At 47.9% G+C, this 18667-nt stretch overlaps 7 protein-coding genes across 7 annotated transcripts; 3 read left to right on the forward strand and 4 right to left on the reverse strand.

Moving 5' to 3' along the window:
* Window positions 1–422: 422 nt before the first annotated feature.
* Window positions 423–739, reverse strand: Pdw03_0811 (RNA polymerase archaeal subunit P/eukaryotic subunit RPC10; the record flags this gene model as incomplete). The annotated part of the gene is made up of 2 exons (XM_014675176.2): window positions 423–447; window positions 528–739. The coding sequence occupies 2 exons, from the start codon at window positions 737–739 to the stop codon at window positions 423–425; spliced, it is 237 nt and encodes a 78-aa protein (XP_014530662.2).
* Window positions 740–1261: 522 nt separating this feature from the next.
* Pdw03_0812 (Iron-sulfur cluster assembly associated protein Nar1, putative) lies at window positions 1262–3143 on the reverse strand (the record flags this gene model as incomplete). Its single annotated transcript, XM_014675177.1, has 2 exons — window positions 1262–2968; window positions 3036–3143. 2 exons carry the CDS (start codon window positions 3141–3143, stop codon window positions 1262–1264), a joined length of 1815 nt encoding a protein of 604 aa, XP_014530663.1.
* Window positions 3144–4013: 870 nt separating this feature from the next.
* Window positions 4014–4820, forward strand: Pdw03_0813 (mitochondrial chaperone BCS1; the record flags this gene model as incomplete). The annotated part of the gene is made up of 1 exon (XM_014675178.1): window positions 4014–4820. The coding sequence occupies one exon, from the start codon at window positions 4014–4016 to the stop codon at window positions 4818–4820; it is 807 nt and encodes a 268-aa protein (XP_014530664.1).
* A 1948-nt stretch (window positions 4821–6768) lies between these two features.
* On the reverse strand, window positions 6769–7311 carry Pdw03_0814 (serine threonine protein kinase; the record flags this gene model as incomplete). Its single annotated transcript, XM_014675179.1, has 1 exon — window positions 6769–7311. One exon carries the CDS (start codon window positions 7309–7311, stop codon window positions 6769–6771), a length of 543 nt encoding a protein of 180 aa, XP_014530665.1.
* Window positions 7312–10554: 3243 nt separating this feature from the next.
* On the forward strand, window positions 10555–11725 carry Pdw03_0815 (BTB/POZ-like; the record flags this gene model as incomplete). Its single annotated transcript, XM_014675181.1, has 3 exons — window positions 10555–10589; window positions 10639–10919; window positions 10977–11725. The coding sequence occupies 3 exons, from the start codon at window positions 10555–10557 to the stop codon at window positions 11723–11725; spliced, it is 1065 nt and encodes a 354-aa protein (XP_014530667.1).
* A 1053-nt stretch (window positions 11726–12778) lies between these two features.
* On the reverse strand, window positions 12779–13509 carry Pdw03_0816 (serine/threonine protein kinase; the record flags this gene model as incomplete). The annotated part of the gene is made up of 2 exons (XM_014675182.2): window positions 12779–12826; window positions 12886–13509. 2 exons carry the CDS (start codon window positions 13507–13509, stop codon window positions 12779–12781), a joined length of 672 nt encoding a protein of 223 aa, XP_014530668.2.
* Window positions 13510–14116: 607 nt separating this feature from the next.
* Pdw03_0817 (Allantoate permease) lies at window positions 14117–15049 on the forward strand (the record flags this gene model as incomplete). Its single annotated transcript, XM_066099719.1, has 2 exons — window positions 14117–14264; window positions 14526–15049. 2 exons carry the CDS (start codon window positions 14117–14119, stop codon window positions 15047–15049), a joined length of 672 nt encoding a protein of 223 aa, XP_065957446.1.
* Between the last annotated feature and the right edge of the window lie 3618 nt (window positions 15050–18667).

Raw genomic sequence — 18667 nt, forward strand, 5'->3', positions numbered from 1 at the left:
TAATATTTTTATGGGTTTTTCTTTCGGGTCTTGGGTTATGCATGTTTCACCTGTTCTGATGAGTGCACTGATGTACGCTTAAATATCTGAAGATCTAGGGTCCATGAGCAAATGCGTTTGATTCTCTGAAACCGAATCTGGGGGGGTTTTTTTGTAAGAAAAAAAGAGAGCTGAAGCCTGTCCTCACAAGTCCAGACTTGGCTTGGACTAGGACCAAAGGACATGGCCAGAACATTGTACGTGGTTTTTGTACACCGAGACCATAGAAAAGCTGGTTTGTATAATTCAACTCCAAAAGCGCCATTGTATGCATAATTCGTCAAAAAATTAAGACTTCCAGCCCAAAGAAGGATCTCAGGCCGATTCCGCTTGATCCCTTGCAACCTCCAAACGACTGATTACTTTTTGGGCAAATGAGGCGTCTAACGAGCCTGGAACTGGACCATACTATTATGAAGAAAGAAAAAAAGAAGTCAGCTTAGGTCTCGCGCATATCGCATGGTAATTTCCCGGAAAGAAAACCTTACCGCTTGGTCCGCTCCTTGTACAGCACACGGTGACCGCAATCCTTGCAACGAATCTGGTCGCCGCGCTTCAGAGGAACACGGGCAGAGCATTCGCCGCACAGGTAGGTGACCGAGGGGCTGTCGATGGCCATGCCGTTGCCGAAACCTCCGGCCTGGGTATCGAAGTTGTTCTGGGTGCCCATCGAGGGGACCTGGTAGGTTTCGCGAGACATCTTTTGGGTTGAGAGTAGCGTGGTAGTAAAGTGATTATGTTGCGCGTGATTTGATCGTGTCCGGTAGAAGGATGAGGGTTGTGAGGTCGAAACTAGCTTCCAAGACTGAGATACTCCGATTCTTTTTCTTTCTGGAGCGCGGGATTTTAGGTGCTTAGTCATCAATGGAAGCACATGTATAGATTAGTCATCACATTCAGGCCCAGGCGGGCTTGAAGTACAAAAGAGTCCTCTGCGCAAAGCCTACTTTATGGAGTTAGATATTTGAACAGCTTCATTAATATCATTGATTGTATCTATACGTATTCGAACTTTTCTGTGCATCTATCATGTCATAAGATTAAAGTCATTCAGCACATCAAATATCATTGACCGTGACATTAGAAATGAAAATGGTGTATCCCCCAGGAAAATGCAAGAAAACTCAGATCCCGGCGCCATGCAAATGAAGCAATGAAGAGATTACCAATTAAGACCACTGCAATGGTAGATCTTGTAATAGCGATATGAAGCAGACAAAAGTTACCAACCACCACCAATCTTCCCCGCAAGCTCCACGACCCGGCTTGTATCATTAGCAGGTGTTTGATCCTTGCCAACATCACTTTCTACCTGGCGGTAGGTAGTATAAACGAGCTTAGAGAGGGGGATATTCATGTATTCTGACCAGTGCCGTAAGCCTTGATGAATTTTAGCGTCTTTGTCAGCCAATGAAGACTTTTGGGACTGAGTATCCAGTTCAGATTCAGACTCTGATTCCATGGAGAAATAAGCCTCGTCAACGCGAGCAAGCCACGCGCGCTGCTCGTGTGGTGATGGCTTCATAGACGCGTCTAGGGCCATTCCTTGCGAAGAACCGATGGCTTCTTTGGCGTCCTCGACTCGGATCTGGCCGCCGCCATTCGTGCACCCACCAGGACAGGCCATGACCTCCACGTAGGCGTAATCAGCTCCTGAGCTGCTTGTGGTGACGTTGTTACGAGATATAGGCTGGCGGCGACCTGTGGCGGGTCTAGCGGCTGGTTTTGCACCGGGAAGCCTGGACACACGTGCGGGTTTGAGCTTCCGGACAAGGTTCTGGATATTTCGAAAGCCGTAATAACGAGCCGCTTTCAAAATTGTTGGACCCTCTTGAGACAAGAGCACGTACTCGACGACATCGACATTCCGTCCGCGGTTGATCACAAGCTCACTGCCTGGGTTGCGAGCTTGGAAATTCATTAGAATATGGTGTAGGTAGCCTCCAGAGGTACCTGTAGCAATAGATTGTTTTGCCCGAGAGCGCTCGAAGGAAAGGAAAGAATCAAGGATTTTTTCAGGGAAGGGCGGGGTGAAAGAGGATGGCAGAGGTTGCAATGGCAGGCTTGGCAATGAGAAACCTCGAGATGAAGCCAGAGACAGAAGCTCACGAGCAGTGATCACACAGTCCACATCGCGAACGGGCTGTGTTTCAGAGGCCGTGGAATTTCCCTGTCGCCACGAAACATCTGTGAGTTCTTCTCGACTAGCTTCTAGCTTCTTGTCAAAGCAGGGCATGACTGCCAAATGCCAAATTCGAGACGGATTAACCCCGAGAGACTTGCTCAAAACGGTTTTGAGGAATGTCCCCGACAGAGCCTGGGGCGATTTGAGTCGAGAAAGATGTGGAAGGATGAAAGGGTGAGTCTTCTCGGCGTAACATATCCATCCAGGACATGCTGAGGATAGAATAGGGCGTTTGGGCAGAGGGTCATCCGACTGGCCCGCTGTTGACGAGTCTCCTGAGCTAAGCGAATCTGAAACCTCATCTGCAGTGAGTACCAGTACAGCCTCTCGCATGGCATTTGTGTCGACAACCCATGTAAACCCATTTCTGTGCTTGCCCCCACCTCGCAAGCCCTGCGGGCCACTAAGTAATTGGTTGATCATATACCCCGCTTCTTTCTCCGAGATCCCATAAATTGTTGCCAGACTGGCCCTGACTTGTGGGCTAACACTGGCCACGAAGATCTTACCCTCTCCAGAGTCTTCGATGTTATTCACTGTCACCCCATGATGCTCATGCACCAAGGGAATCTCCGGGTGCGCATCAAGTGTATTGAGGACCTCTGCATGAGACTGGAGTGATATCAACACTGCCTCGGCAGAAGTAACACAGCCAGAGCAAGCGAGGCAGTCTGTCAAAGAAATCTGTGCGGGGGGTAGATTCTCAGGCTGCACTTTGTCTTCCGTTGTTACTTCATAGGCATCCTAAAAGTAGAAAATCAGTCAAACTCAAACTTCACATAGTTCCAATGAGATTAATAAGAGTACATACTTCCGTTTTCTTTGAATCTTTTGGTGGAAGGGTTTCGACTGGTTTGATACATGCGACTCCCGGCGAAATGAAATCATTCAGATCGTCTGCTGACAGGATTGCGCTCATTGTGGCGGAGTACTGTTTTGGGTGGCCCTGAGTGAAAAGAAAGAGAGGGCCTGAATTTAGCGTATTTTTTCAAAAATTTAAAGGATGATCAGATTGAAGACATCGGGACCTTGGAGGATTAAAATTGTCCTACAAGAAGGCGACAAGCCAACGGCGTTGCACGCTTTGTCATGGTGGCGAGATCGGAGATAAGCCCACCGCCTTATGCAGGCTTGAATTCATTCTGATTGGTCAGATCGGAAATATGCACGTGACTGATCTGATGTTTCTTTCAACTTCGACTTTCCGCTGTTCGAGTTTCAAGCCTTTGTCTTCTGGTATTCTTTCAGTTTATACGATGTAAAAATCAGAACGGCTTAAACTTGGCCAAATATTGAGTAAACATGGAGCCATTGAAAGCCCCAGGAATCCTCGTTTTCATCAAACTAGCAACTCCCCTACTGTGTCTTTATATATCCATCACCTTCAATACAGAAAAAGTCATGCCAAAAAGAGAAGATGACTGCCCAGTCCGATAAATCTAATACCTCCAATATCTCCAGATCGACACAGTCCAGACAATCAGTAGGTTCGCAGTACGCGAACAAATCACCCTCCTCAAGCAGAAACAGTCGTCTCAGCAGTAGTGGCCTCACTGGACTCGTCGGTGCCATGATTGGAAAACTCCCATCTGGCTCCAGAAGCCCCAAAGACATACAAATGGCTGGTCTTGATGACCAGACAGAGAGTCCTGACCTTCTCACGTCACCCGAAACTGCATCCGAAATTTCACTTACACCCGGAAGTCAGCCTCATGTACTTCAAAAGAAGCGGAGCCCTAGTATTCTTGGATGCAAGGGTAAAGGGGTCAAACAGCCTCAATAAATTGCAATGAAGAAGGTGATAACAACAACAAAGCAAGCCACAACTGAAATTCTGTCCAGGTCAGAATTGGAGGGAACACGGTTTGGTTATATTGCGAACAAATGGACCGCTCCTATCTTGGACCCTAATTCCAAGGAATATCCAAATTTGACCACTGTGGTTAGAGTCCTGCAAGGTGACACATATGACCGGGCCCTCGAGATGCAAGATACCGGCAGCACCAGCGATCCCATGCCAATATGTGTTCTCAATTTTGCCAATGCCTTCACTCCCGGTGGGGGCTGGCTCAGAGGTGCTCGATCCCAGGAGGAACAGATCTGCTACCGAAGCACACTCATTGATACTCTCCATACTCGGTTCTACCCAATGGACGATCTGGAGGCCCTCTATTCACCCAATGTGATCGTTTTCCGAAAGAACGTGGACCACAAGTTTAGCTTCATGTCGGCAGTCGATGAGCTACACCTGAACCCCACTGTCAGTGTCATCAGCATGGCAACACGGAACAAGCCTAGATTGACCGCTAATGGTACCACGTACGTGGACCCGGCCCAGCGATATCTCATGATATCCAAGATGCAATTGATTCTACGCACGGCAGCCAACAATAATCACCGCCGCTTGGTCCTCGGTGCCATTGGTTGTGGAGCCTTTTGCCATCCCACCCAGAAAGTGGCTGACTGCTGGTACAAGGTTCTCATGAAACAAGAGTTTAAGGGTTGGTTTGAGCAGATTCACTTTGTAATTAGAGACTCTGCCACTGAGAAAAATCTCCAGATTTTTAGAGAGACATTGTATGGGTTGAGCATTTGAGAAGTCTTCCAAAGTTCAATTCAATTTCTCTTGATTAGCCTTCCCCGCTAGGGAAATGGTTGGGACTTTTGGGACTGGTGCAAGTTGAACAAGAATCTTTGAATCCAGTTGTGTGTGGAAGAGGTGGACCCATATTCCCTGCATATGGCTACATGTGTATCATATGCAGGCTTTTTCGTAGGTCCTTCGACAAGATGTAGATCTCTTCTAGTTCCATGCACTGACACATCATCTCATCATGTTTCAGGCTCCTTCTAAAATGCACTTTTTTCCACCATTTCTTTCTTGTGGATTTCACCTAACCGTCATTATTCACTCTTAGAACTACTTTCGCCCAATATTTTTATCCTTCATTGTCGCCGTCTTGCCAATTTTTTCCAACTAGTACCATGAATCGGTGCTTTCGCAGGGCTTACCTAGAAGTAGGCCTTGACAAGTCCCGCAGCACCAGTGCTACGGCAGCACTAAGCCCTTAGTTCGGTGCTATAGCACTATAAATAGTGTAAATATAACTAACCTCGTGATATATATAAGTCATATAAAAAAGCTAGTAATTCTAGGGTATTTTATTCATAGTAAATAGGGAATCTAGAAAACATTATTATTACATTTATTTAATTATTAATGCTTTATTTAGTCCTCTTATTATATGTGTATTTATTATTATCTCTCCGACGCTTCCGTTCCCTATATAGACGCTAGCTATCGCTTTATACGATTCTAACTATTAGATGAAAATTTCGAAGTTTAACTAAGTCTACATCTTAATCTAGAGTCTCTTAATCTGAGGTAGGTCTAGGTCCTAGAGACTAGGTAAAGTATTGTCACGGTGCGAACCGTGATGCTTAGTTAGAGGAAGATCACGGCACGTGATCTCCGACCTGTTTATCTGAACTTCAGTTCTAGATCCTGTTGTAGCTCTGGGAGCTACGTCTTGTATAATAGCCTGCCTCTGCCTGTACCTGTCAAGTGGAATCTGATCTGTTATGACCTGTTCCTACCAGTCATCTCCTATCATACCGTCCTGCCAGCCCGCACCCTGACAATTTTACTTATAGAAAATAGTAGGATATACCACTAACTTAAAGATATATTTAAACTATTATAGTATAATTTATAAGTTAATAAAAATGCTACACAATATAATGTATCTCGATAAAAAATTTGTTTTAAGTTATATTATAAATATTATTAGTTTCACATACTTACTTATTTTAGTAAAATTATAGATACTGTAGATTAAAACCGCGATTCTAAATATAGTTTGTAAAATAGGTGTAAATAACAGTTATTTACTATGCAAAGTCAGCGAGTTATACGTCTATTTAAGGTGACTTTATACAATGGTAGGTATACCCGTAGGCCGTAGGCGTTATAGACGGGCAATCAAAAATCTAAATAGCCCACCGCCCACCGTGGACGGGCGATGGGCACCTCCTAGGTGCCTATGGACAGGCGATGTCGCAGTCTACTTATAAGGCCCTATCAATGGGCCGTGGGCTGGGTAAGGCCTGGGGACCGGGCCCATTTGTGGGCTTTGCGGAACAATAGTTATAAGGATCTTGATCCATTCTAATAAGATGCGTAGAATACAAAATTATGGAGAGAAATCCGATATTTCTTATATGTGTTGTATTTTATTTAAAATGGGAGTCCTATGTAGTCCTATAGGACTACTCCCACAGGAAAAAATGTGGGAGTTAGCAAGGTCTATTATATACGCTAATATAAAACAGGATACTGACCTGGATCCTTAGATTAGATATCTATTGTCATATACAGTAGTATGTAATTAAGCCCCCGGTCTATAGAGATAAACTCTGACTCTCCTTGTAGATCTTCTCTTCTCTCTCGGTAGACAGCAACAATTTCATCAACCATATCTTTCCGTGTAGCAGGATCTCTGCTCCAGTAGAAATTCTCGTCTCAATTTTAGCCGTTGACAAATTCACATACGCCGACCAGTGTAGTTGATGCTGGCGGGCTTAGATTCGATGCTTTGCAGGCGTTGATCCGCGAAAGCAAGCGACTCGTCCATGAACCGGCCGAGGTCGAATTGCTCCACGAGACCGTTCTCCTGAAGCTTGCAAATGGCGGCTCTCGTCCAAGTGACGCAGTTTTGCTCCGGCAGAGTACTCTTTTGGGGAAGTGGAATTGCTTCGAGAAGGCCATGGAGTTCTACGTAGGTAACCTCATTGGGCACCTTCCCAATCATAACCCTTCCAAGAAGGTGACCGCTCTTTTCTGGATTGATGTTTGCTCTTCCTCGAAAGAACCAATTGCCTTCTTGGTTGAGATTAACTCGGCGCGCCGGATCAAGTATAATTCCATCGCTTACGTCGAAAGCATAGCAATCTGGCCCCTTGGAAATTTTGGGTGAAATGACAATCCCCCAGTGGTAGGCCGCATGGCCGAATCGCTGCCTGTTCCCACCGATAGAGAGAGCATCGCGATGATGAAGCGAAAGGAAGACCTGGCGTTTATTGCTCATGTTCTGGATACCCTAGAGCCAATTCAGAGAGAAGGTCTAGAAAGTAGACTGAGGCTGGGAATGGATTGTGAAGGCAGCTCTCTGACTGAGAAAGCAGTTGATATCAGACAAGAGTGACAGTGTGAATGGAAGCTCAATAGCTGCTATATATATCCAAAATCTGTGTTTCAGCGGCAGGACACTAAAATACATGTTGTTTGATCTAAGCGCCGAACGTTCTATGATAAATAGACCAACTCTGCCTGCTCCAACTTAACCGCATTCCAAATAGATTTACTGGCAATAATATCACGGCCCCTTCACACAACGATGGGCCAACACAAAATTAATGCTATAGCTTATAGTCACTTGTTTTTTCCCAGATGCACTGTACCGCACTCGCCCTAGGTCATGGGTGCATCTGTATATCTGCGTCGTGGGCCCAGCAAGCGCCGAAGAGCGATGGGCCCGTTTCACAATCTCCAGTTTAAGATTGAAATAGAATTAATGGCCTACAACAACTTCGTCTTGAGATAGTTCTTTTGATGCATGCGGGTCAGGAGGTGTCGGTACTGGAACTGGACTCTTTAAGCCCTGACACGGCTAGTTCTATGTAATATTTTCCGTACTGCTTGCTGATGTCGGAAACGAAGAGAAGATGAGCATTTTATATATGAAATTCTTTGGCTTTGTCCAAATCGGGTGCCTTTATCCACCCACAACACCCCACACTAAAGCGATTAAAAATTAAACCTGCCTGGCCCGATCAGTATCCTGTCATATCAAGGTATGTGACAAGTGGTCGCATGATCCAATAGAATTGCTAAGCGTCTCAGATCTCACTATCTCCCAAACTCGGAATCAGATGCTCCCTTCCACGCCAAAGAAGTTGTGGCTCATCCAGTCGCCTCCACAGAGTTCGTTCCGCGCCAAGCTCCTCATCATATCTCTCCATAGCATTTTCCAATCCATCATACCACTCTGGCCGATCTATCTGCCCGTAGTGTGCCTTAGTATACTCCCAATATTCTGGGTACCAGCCACCAAATTGCCAATCAACGATTGCAGAGACCTTCCCATTATCTACTATTATGTTCCGGGGAGCAACATCTGCGTGGGTAAAACAGCTTCGATAATGACGGGTATGGCATTCAGTCACCTCCGGGCCGATTACTTCGTTGCAGTCCTCAATCGGAACGTTCGCGCGAAGGTATGTGTGGAACCCTTCATGACTCGTGAAAGGCCCAAAAGGATAAGACCCGACTCGGTGATCCAGGGCCTCGTCGAAGCTTGCCGATGCGACTATTCCTTCTCGTGGAGGTTTTAATCCCCGAAGTTGGCTGATGTAGCCCGCTACCTGAGTGATGATATCTTTCTTCTGGTCTTGCGTCAGGCGACCGTGGTACCATGCTGCCTCGAGGCTCATTCCACGGACATACTCCATTTCAATGTAGAGACTATTATCGTAATGGTGGAAGTTAAAGACTTTGGGGACAGGAATTGATGTGTGCTCAGCGACATATTTCAAAGCAGCTAGCTCCGGCGCGGTACAAGGCCCTTTGATCATTCTGCTAGTGCTGACTCGGACTCCATGTGGCCCGACTGCTCCAAAAAGTTTCTTGCCAATCCATAGTCGGAGTAGAAGAAGACAAGAGGTTGCGCGGTATTTTCTCTCTTTTGCCATGGCTCAATTAGGTCGGCAGATGAGTGCCGCAATAACCGTCAATCAAAACTCTCGTATAAACTTGATGAAGCGATATATTGCAGATTAAAGGTGGAACGAAGAGTTGGCCAATAACACATTCACGGATATTGATTTGTAGCGCTCGGGCTTACGGCTATGGTGGCTCTTAGGGAAAGCCAATTCTTTAGCTTGATCGATTCCTCTGTATATAGGATTAGTGTTTGTATAGCTTTTGCTAGCCCTGGAGGCACATGCGTCTCATTAACTAAACACTTTACTCTCGGAAGAACGCGCTTTCTAGAACGCGCGATCGGTCGCCTAGGTCGTTGCGGGGGATAATGGGACGAGAAGATGAAGATAGAGATACTTCAGATGAAGAGGGCATATGGAATCGCTTCAAACCTTTGCGGTTTAGTGGCGGCGCAGGTTGTAGGAAACGCGGTATGAGGGTGACAATGATGCATGTCGAAACCCATGGTTGAAAACAGGGTAAAGTACCCGGAAAATCTACTCCGTACGGACCGCCATGATAGTGTCGCCCACACAAATTGTATGTTATGTTTAGTCAGCTTTGTCCGCACAGATTGGAAAAAGAGCGGATTTTGTCATTTTAGTTGGTAGGCCTTGACAAGTCCCGCAGCACCAAGGCAATTTTGGCGCTATAGCACTATCGTAGCACTAGTTTTAGTGCTACGCTAGCATAATTCTGTAAAGGATTCCCTAAAATAGATAGATAAAATGCGAACTTATTTGAATAAACTACAATTTTTTACTTATATATTGGTTTTATTGAGGTAGTTATAGTCACTACTACTAAGATTTATATTAACTTACGTTTAAAAAATAGATCAAAAGCTTTAAGTGCTTAAAATAAATCGATTTATAGTACTTTTCGTAATCAGCTATACCTCCAAACTCTTTGATCTTGATTCGGAGAAACTAATTCCGACAGGCACTAGGCCCGGTTGGTCCACCGCCTCATAATTTTGGCAAAACTGTTATCGTAATTATTGTATTGCTAGCAATGAGTCATTGAGTCATTGCCACGGTACCGTAATATTACAGGGAGCCACCTAGGATCATTCTATAGATTTGGCGATCTGGCCAGATCGCCAGCTTCCCCACCTAGCTTCCCTCTTCCCTCATGACCAGGGATGAGAATACTTCCGATTAGCGAGTTGACCTCTCCGGGTCATCTGACTATGATCTCCCACTGCTCCACCGACCATCCCTTGAATGATTCACAGGGCCGTTCCACACCCTTGTGCAGCCAATCATTGTGCGGCGTGGTGGATTTCCTCCTTCATTACTTTCTGAGGCCAACACATTTTTCCTGCCATTATTTTCGACGACACAATCCAATGTTACCGTCACCCGATTCAACTGCCTTCAGTCACGGGGTTTCTAGGATTTAGCTATTCCACAGCGTGAACCGTAGGACCATCACACTCTAGGTCTACACCGCTCCTTAGAGTGGTCGCCAGCAACACACACTGCTCGCTGGAGATGAAATTGTTCTTGACCGCATTACATCCTCTCGATCCTTCGTATCAGCTTTGAATTTCCAGGATTCTTGAGCAATGGCATCGCGTACAAATTTTCACCAATTCCCCAGGTAGGTATACCCTCAAATTTGGTACTTTCTTGCGCTGACGTTAATAAAGTACGTTCAAGGATTGCCCAATCCAGGTCATTGTTGGCCCTCAGAAAACTGTCTACTACGTTCATCCTGGAGTCCTTTCGTCGTGCGGCTCACCGGTATTGAAAGCTCGTGTCAACGACCAGTGGATCAAGAATGGTACGAGTGGGGCTATTGATTGGACGGAATTCGATGAGGAAACCGTTGAATGCGCTCTGAGCTATCTATACATTGAGGATTATGACGTGCGCGATCGAACATTTGTTGGTGCACAAATTGAAGAGAGAAACGACAATGATCAGATTGGTACATTCCATAGTCCCCCTTTTAATTCTGTTCGCTGTTAACGACTATACCTTTTAGCACAAGCAGCCTTCCTCTCTACCAAAGCGGGGTCATCGGTGCCTGACTCCAAAATCTTAAACGAAGCGCTTTCGGAACGACCGCTAACACCTTTGAGTCGGTGTTTGCAAGTTGGTTTGCCAGCAGAGACTATGCAAACAGCCGCAGCAGCGTTCATGAAGGAACCTAGTGCTTGTGATGAGGGCCTTGGTGACATCGCTCTTATGCACGGCAAGCTTTACTGCTTTGCACACCAGTTTTTGTTCTCCAGACTCGAGAACCTGGCTTTACAGCGCCTGACGCAGCTTCTTCTCAAATGCGATACACCAACGGATCCATTTTTCCTGGGTCTTGCAGATGCCATACGCCTCGTGTACGGCGCAACACCAAAATCAAAACCGAATGATCCAGCTCGGGAATTACTTTCTCAATATGTGGCACTGAAATACACCATACTACCAGAGTCGAGTATGAGAGCCTTGATAGCAGAAGGGGGTGATTTTATGATTGATGTCACCTGCAAACTAGCAAGGAGGATATCGATAAGTGGAACATCGACTCAATCTTTGGAAGGTCTTATTGATGAGCTGGAAATGAGTGTTTCCAGGCTAGAGCAGCATACTGAGAATCAAGCTTGTTTGCTCAAGCGGGCAGAGGAAGAAATCCTGGAATGGGAGAGCTGGAACCGAGGGATTTCAGCAAAGCACAAGAAAGCGAAAAGGATGGTGGCACCGTTTGAATTCAGTACGACTCTTGAACATTCGGCTTAAGAATCGTTCTTACTGCCCGACAGATGCTGCAATGCAGCCTGAAATTTTATATTTGCCTATCCGCCAGCAATAATGATATTGTGGACTTCTATCATGAAACAGTGAGCCCGCTTGGACACCTTCTAATACAAGCCCTCGTCTGATAGCTGTGCACTTCACCAATACAACCACAATGCAGTAACATTTTCGTCAACATATACCAGGTGGTACGACTGAAACTCGGACAGGTTGTGGAGGTAATAAATAGTCTCTCAAGTCCGCGTTCTGCTCTTCAGCGCGCTGCCATGCTACCCTTTTGACCAACCTATCGCTATAAGGGCTCTTCTGATGCTGGAGGTCGTAATCATGGTTTTTAACTCATCCCACATGAAGACAGCCATCTCATCGAGATAAAGACCAGGCTTCTCGGACAAGTGGTCGCAAGGGGCTGTCATCGTCAGTGGTGTACAACCTTTTTTTTTTGGGCCAATTCTGGTATTGCGGTTATAGACTATTCCAAACTGGCCGAATATTGATAATATTGATAATAGTAAGATACGTGCATTCAGCTTCCTCGGCCATCTGTGACGTGGTAAACAACTGGCTCTCTACCATATCACCGATCAGAGGAAGTTTCGAAATAGAGAGCCTAGAGGCCATATCCATAGAAGTTATTAGGGGTTTTGACTCGGAGACAGACGGGTAACGAGTGAGTGGACGAGGAGACCAAGTTCCCACCAGGTGGAGGAGGGGCACAGGTGGCATGCGTATAGCACTTTCGTGTATAATACATCTTCTGGTGTCTTGCAGGTGTATTGTAAGATACGCCTACTAGTCTAGTAAGCGGTCTCAAGGCCTATCCAATCAGGGCTCCGAGGTGTTGGATTTGATTTTCCGGAGACAAGTCGTAAGAGTACATGGGTATAACTGAATTCGAATACTACTGTATATAAAGTAGTAAAATAAAGCAAAACGGCCCTTGCTTGAAACTCCGCCCCGACTGATATCTGTTACAAGAAAGCACGCGTAAATGCGACCAAACATTGTCAAAATATATAAACGCCTATGGAACCCCTAATAGAATTTTGTATTCGGCGGGAGTCCCTCAGCCTGGTCATCTCTCTGTATTCGTTAGTTAGCACACTAAATGATTCCAATGTAGACAGCAACGGAACCCATACCAGAGCTTCCGCAAATCCCTTCACAAGCGCAATTTCGTAGGCACAGCGGGCCAGCTGTTCAGGTCCAAAGTCCGTGAAGGTCGTTGCAACATCAAAGTCAATCCAGACCAACCTATCGGGGTTTCCACGGATAAGGAGAAGATTTTTGGGGTAGATGTCTTGATGGTGAACACCCGCCTTGTGTATTTCATGCATACCCTCAATTGCCTGGGGAAAGAGCGCGTCCGAGTAGTTCACGCAGTTCAAACTCTCTGCACTTGGGAAATATTCTAGCAATATTGCTCTCGGCTTTAGCTTGTCTTGGGCGAAAGATTGTAAAGCAGGATGAAATGCTGCGGGATCCATTCGATTGATGTAGCCGTAGAATTTTGGCACGAAACCGCGTGCACAGACACCAGAAGTCAGAAGCTTCTTGTAAGCATTTAACTCGCAGCGAAATCTGTTCAAATCACGACCTTTTTCGGTATATCCAGGGTCGCCGTTGTCGTGGAAAAGCTTCAATGCATACTTTTGTCCATCCAGATCTACCTCGAATATTGCAGACGAATCAGAGCACGTAATCTGCCTGATAATATTAATATTGGAGGGGTCCATGTTCTTCAAGGGAGCGCTTCTTAGGTGCATTGTCGTCCTGTGGGAAGTCATATTTCTATCAAGGATGTTGGAGCAGGCCAGAGAACAAAAAGTGGACAGGTCTCGGTTAATAATAGCGGGATTACGTAAGTTAAATAATTTTGATAATTTGCTAGTTATGGATCGCGCGCGGCCCAACCGCCGGATCTTGCAAATCAGATCCACTACATTGCCGCCGGTTTGAATCTCAAAGTGGGACTGTTTCAGTGACTGCATGTAAGCGCCCGCTGAGACTCTAAATGAGAACACGGGTGCTTCAGGTCCTATCGACCATGGTCCTGATCCAGCGTTCCAATGAGCGCTTTCTTTCACTCTGCTTTTGCGAAGATATGCACCACAACTGAGCGCTTACTATAGTGCAATCACACCAATCAACCTACGTGCTAACCCCTCGCCATTGCTTCCCCATCAGATATAAGTGTAACATTGGAGATTCGTTCCCTATATATCCAGTTACTTTTCCCCCAAGCCTTCCATTTTGTTTGTCTATTCCCATTCCCCCTGCCTATCTCGACGATCAGCTACCAATAGGTATCCACCACGTGGAGCCATTGCTTCTAAGTCCTATTCACCAGGTGTGGTGCAGCACCACTACAATATGAGCAACCAGTCGCTTCTGCAGTATCTCTCTGTTGCTCTCCCGGCAATTCCTATTCAAGGTGCTGCCCCATCGCGGAATACAACGAACCCCCGCTATGGTGCGGGAGACATCACCCAGGTTGTCACGGTGCGAACCGTGATGCTTAGTTAGAGGAAGATCACGGCACGTGATCTCCGACCTGTTTATCTTGAACTTCAGTTCTAGATCCTGTTGTAGCTCTTCGAGCTACGTCTTGTATATTAGCCTGCCCCTGCCTGTACCTGCCTGTCAATGGGAATCTGATCTGTTACAACCTGTTCCTACCAGTCATCTCCTATCATACCGTCCTGCCAGCCCGCACCCTGACACTACGTAGCTCCTACCCCTAGGAGTTGACTGTCTGAAAATGTCTGAACCGCCCCGAAAGCCCCCGAACTGAACTCTGGTAGACCCGGTCCTGAGCAGACCGCTACCACCCCGCCTGTGAACGGAGTCACTACAACCACTCCACCTGAACTGCCAGATCTGCCAGAAGAACCGCCTGCTACCACTGAAGAACCGCCTGCTACCGCTGAAGGACCGCCTGCTACCGCTGAAGAACCGCCTGCTACCACTGAAGAACCGCCTGCTACCACTGAAGAACCGCCTGCTACCGCTGAAGAACCGCCTGCTACCGCTGAAGAACCGCCTGCTAACGCTGAAGAACCGCCTGCTACCACTGAAGATCCGCCTGCTACCACTGAAGATCCGCCTGCTACCACTGAAGAACCGCCTGCTACCTGTAAAGTCCCGTCCGAGGAACCTGCCTGCACGACCAACTGGTCTCGAGAAACGAGACATTGCAGCCGTATCGCTAGCTGCGTGTGCTGCGTATGCAAGAAAGAAATACAGCATGTTCGCAATTACAACCGCGGACATCGAGACTGCACTGAACCCCAAGACCGACACTGAACCTGACCCCGTGTCTGCACTGCCTGAAGAGTTTAGAGACTTCGCCGAAGTGTTCTCACCCAAGGAAGCCGAGCGCTTGCCACCCCACCGATCATACGACCACAAGATGGTCTTACAAGAGGACAAACCCTTACCTTTTGGGCCCCTCTATCCCATGTCCCGAAATGAGCTCGAGGTCCTGAAAGACTGGATCGAAGATAACCTGAGGAAAGGGTTCATTCGGCCCAGCTCCTCGCCCGCTGCCTCGCCTGTTCTGTTCGTGAAGAAACCCGGCGGAGGTCTCCGCTTCTGCGTGGATTACCGTGCACCGAACGCAATCACTGTTAAGGACCGTTACCCGTTGCCGCTGACCAAGGAAACCCTGAATAACCTGAAAGGGATGAAGTTCTTTACGAAGATTGATATCATCTCCGCCTTCAACAATCTGCGAATTGCGAAGGGACAAGAATACCTGACTGCCTTCCGTACGAGATTAGGACTGTTCGAATCTTTGGTGATGCCATTTGGTTTAACTGGAGCCCCCGCATCCTTCCAACGATTTATCAACGACACGTTACGAGAGTACCTGGACTGTTTCTGTACTGCTTACCTGGACGATATCCTGATTTACAGCCGCACGCGTGCGGAACACATAGAACATGTACGAAAAGTCCTCCAGCGCCCCCGAGAGGCAGGCCTGTTCGCAAAACTATCGAAATGCGAATTCTGTGTGTCCGAGACGAAGTTCCTTGGTACTATCATCGGTGAAGATGGTATCCGTATGGACCCCGACAAGATCGAAACGATCGTGAACTGGAAAACACCGACCTGTCTGACTGATGTGCAAGCCTTTATTGGTTTCGGCAACTTCTACCGCCGCTTTATCAGAGACTTCTCGAAAGTCATCGCCCCGCTCGTGAGACTCACGAAGAAAGACGTCCGTTTCGAATGGACACCTGTCTGCCAGCTGAGCTTCGAAGCCTTGAAGAAGGCGTTTACATCTGCCCCGGTTCTGAAAGCGTTTGACTGGTCCAAGGAGATAGTCCTGGAAACAGACGCGTCTGATTTTGTCTCTGCCGGTGTACTGTCTCAGTACGATGACGCTGGAATACTGCACCCTATCGCATTTTTCTCGAAAAAACACTCCGCCGCCGAGTGTAACTATGAGATATACGATAAAGAACTGCTAGCCATAATCCGCTGCTTCGAAGAGTGGCGTCCCGAACTGGAGGGCACACCCTCGCCCGTGAAGGTCATAACTGACCACCGCAATCTGGAATATTTCACGACAACGAAACTCCTGAACCGCCGCCAAGCCCGATGGTCTGAATTCCTGTCCCGGTTTAACTTCAAGATCACGTACCGTCCCGGAAAACAAGGTGCAAAGCCCGACGCCCTGACCAGGAGGTCAGAGGATATCCCTAAAGAGGGGGATGAGCGCTTAGCGCATCAGAGCCAGACTGTTCTGAAGAAAGAAAACCTACAGATAAACGTCACAACACGACAGAGAAACGGAGTCACTACAACCACTCCACCTGAACTGCCAGACCTGCCAGAAGAACCGCCTGCTACCGCTGAAGTCCCGCCTACTATCACCGTTCCGCCCGACATTGCCGATCCGCCCATCACCGCTGCTCCTGAAACAAGAGTCCGATTCATCGAGAACAACCTGCCCGAACCACCATCTACGATCAAGGATTTACTGCTGGAAGCCTACAACCAAGATAAAGTAGTACAATCTATCCTGGAAGCGTTAGACAAGAACGCTAGCCGTCACCCTGAGATTACACTTGCCGACTGCGAACGAAGAGGCAACTACCTCTACTACCGGAACCGCTTGTACGTCCCTGACAACGATGAACTGAAAGCTGAAATACTGCGCCTGTGTCATGACAAGCCCACCGTGGGACACCCTGGCCGGTCGAAGACCTATGAACTGCTGTCCCGAGAATACTACTGGCCTAGAGTATACCAGTACGTGAGCGACTGGACCAAGAACTGCCATACCTGCCGCCGTATCACCCCCGCCCGAGAAGTCCGTCAAGGGATCCTGAGACAACTGCCCGTACCTGAGAGAGCCTGGCAAGATATCAGCATGGACTTCATCACGCACCTGCCCCTGAGCTACGGTTACGACGCCATCCTAGTCGTGGTAGACCGTCTGACCAAGATGAAGCACTTCATACACTGCAAGGGAACCTGCAACGCTGAAGAAGCCGCCCGCCTGTACACCCGTCATGTCTGGAAACTGCACGGCCTGCCGAATACCGTTGTATCTGACCGAGGACCCCAGTTCGTGGCCCAATTCTGGAAACACCCGACAAAGCGCCTGCGAATCACCAACCTGCTGTCAACCGCTTATCACCCGGAAACTGATGGCCAGACTGAACGCGCGAACGCCGTACTGGAACAATACCTCCGAGCGTATGTGTCCTACTTACAGGATGACTGGTCTGAATGGCTCCCGCTGGCCGAATTCACTGCAAACTCTCATTACTCCGAGAGCACCCGAGTTTCTCCGTTCTACGCGAACTATGGGTTCCACCCCCGCATCGGGTTCGAACCATCCCAGCCTGCCAGTCACCCTGCGACCCGAGACGCGGAAAAGTTCGCTACACGAATGCAAGAACTGACTGAGTACGTCCGCGCCGAGATACTGTCCGCACAAGCCCGATACGAAGAACAAACGAACCGTCACCGCGCCCCTGCCCGCCGATACCGTCCTGGACAACTGGTCTGGCTGAACGCCAGGAATATCCGAACCCTCCGCCCGCAGAAGAAACTGGACTGGAAGAACCGAGGCCCCTTTAAGGTCCTAGAAGCTATAAGTGCACACGCTTACAAGCTCGAACTGCCTGCTAGTATGAAGATCCACCCTGTGTTTAACGTCAGCCTGCTACAGCCTGCCGCCACGAACCCGGTAAATGGACAAGTTACTGAACCCGCACCGCCTGTCGAAGTCGAAGGACTGGAAGAATGGGAAGTTGAAGACATCCTAGATTCCCGCTGGGAACGACGAGGCCGAGGAGGCCCGCGTCTGAAGTACACCGTCAAATGGATTGGTTACGACGAACCCACTGAAGAGCCTGCTGAATACCTGGACCACGCCCGCGAGATCGTGCGGAACTTCCACCGAAGATACCCGCACAAGCCTCGCCTCGACGGAGCTCGGCTCTAAGGGAGGGGGTACTGTCACGGTGCGAACCGTGATGCTTAGTTAGAGGAAGATCACGGCACGTGATCTCCGACCTGTTTATCTTGAACTTCAGTTCTAGATCCTGTTGTAGCTCTTCGAGCTACGTCTTGTATATTAGCCTGCCCCTGCCTGTACCTGCCTGTCAATGGGAATCTGATCTGTTACAACCTGTTCCTACCAGTCATCTCCTATCATACCGTCCTGCCAGCCCGCACCCTGACACAGGTCGTCGATTGGCCAGAGTTCAATTATGCAACAATTATTCAATGATACGGCGGCATTTTGAACTCAAAGCAGATCGTATCCGATCCTTTCAGGTCCCCTCCTGCCGCTATCAGGGATGAACCTCATTTCCACCTTCGATTTGCCGAGCTGCTTCAACCCCGTGTTAGGCGCGCACTTCGAGCCGGGTTCGAGGAACTAGCACCCCGGCTCCAGCAACT

This window comes from Penicillium digitatum, chromosome 4, assembly GCF_016767815.1.
Source record: "Penicillium digitatum chromosome 4, complete sequence".
In the NCBI taxonomy this organism is placed as follows: domain Eukaryota; kingdom Fungi; phylum Ascomycota; class Eurotiomycetes; order Eurotiales; family Aspergillaceae; genus Penicillium; species Penicillium digitatum.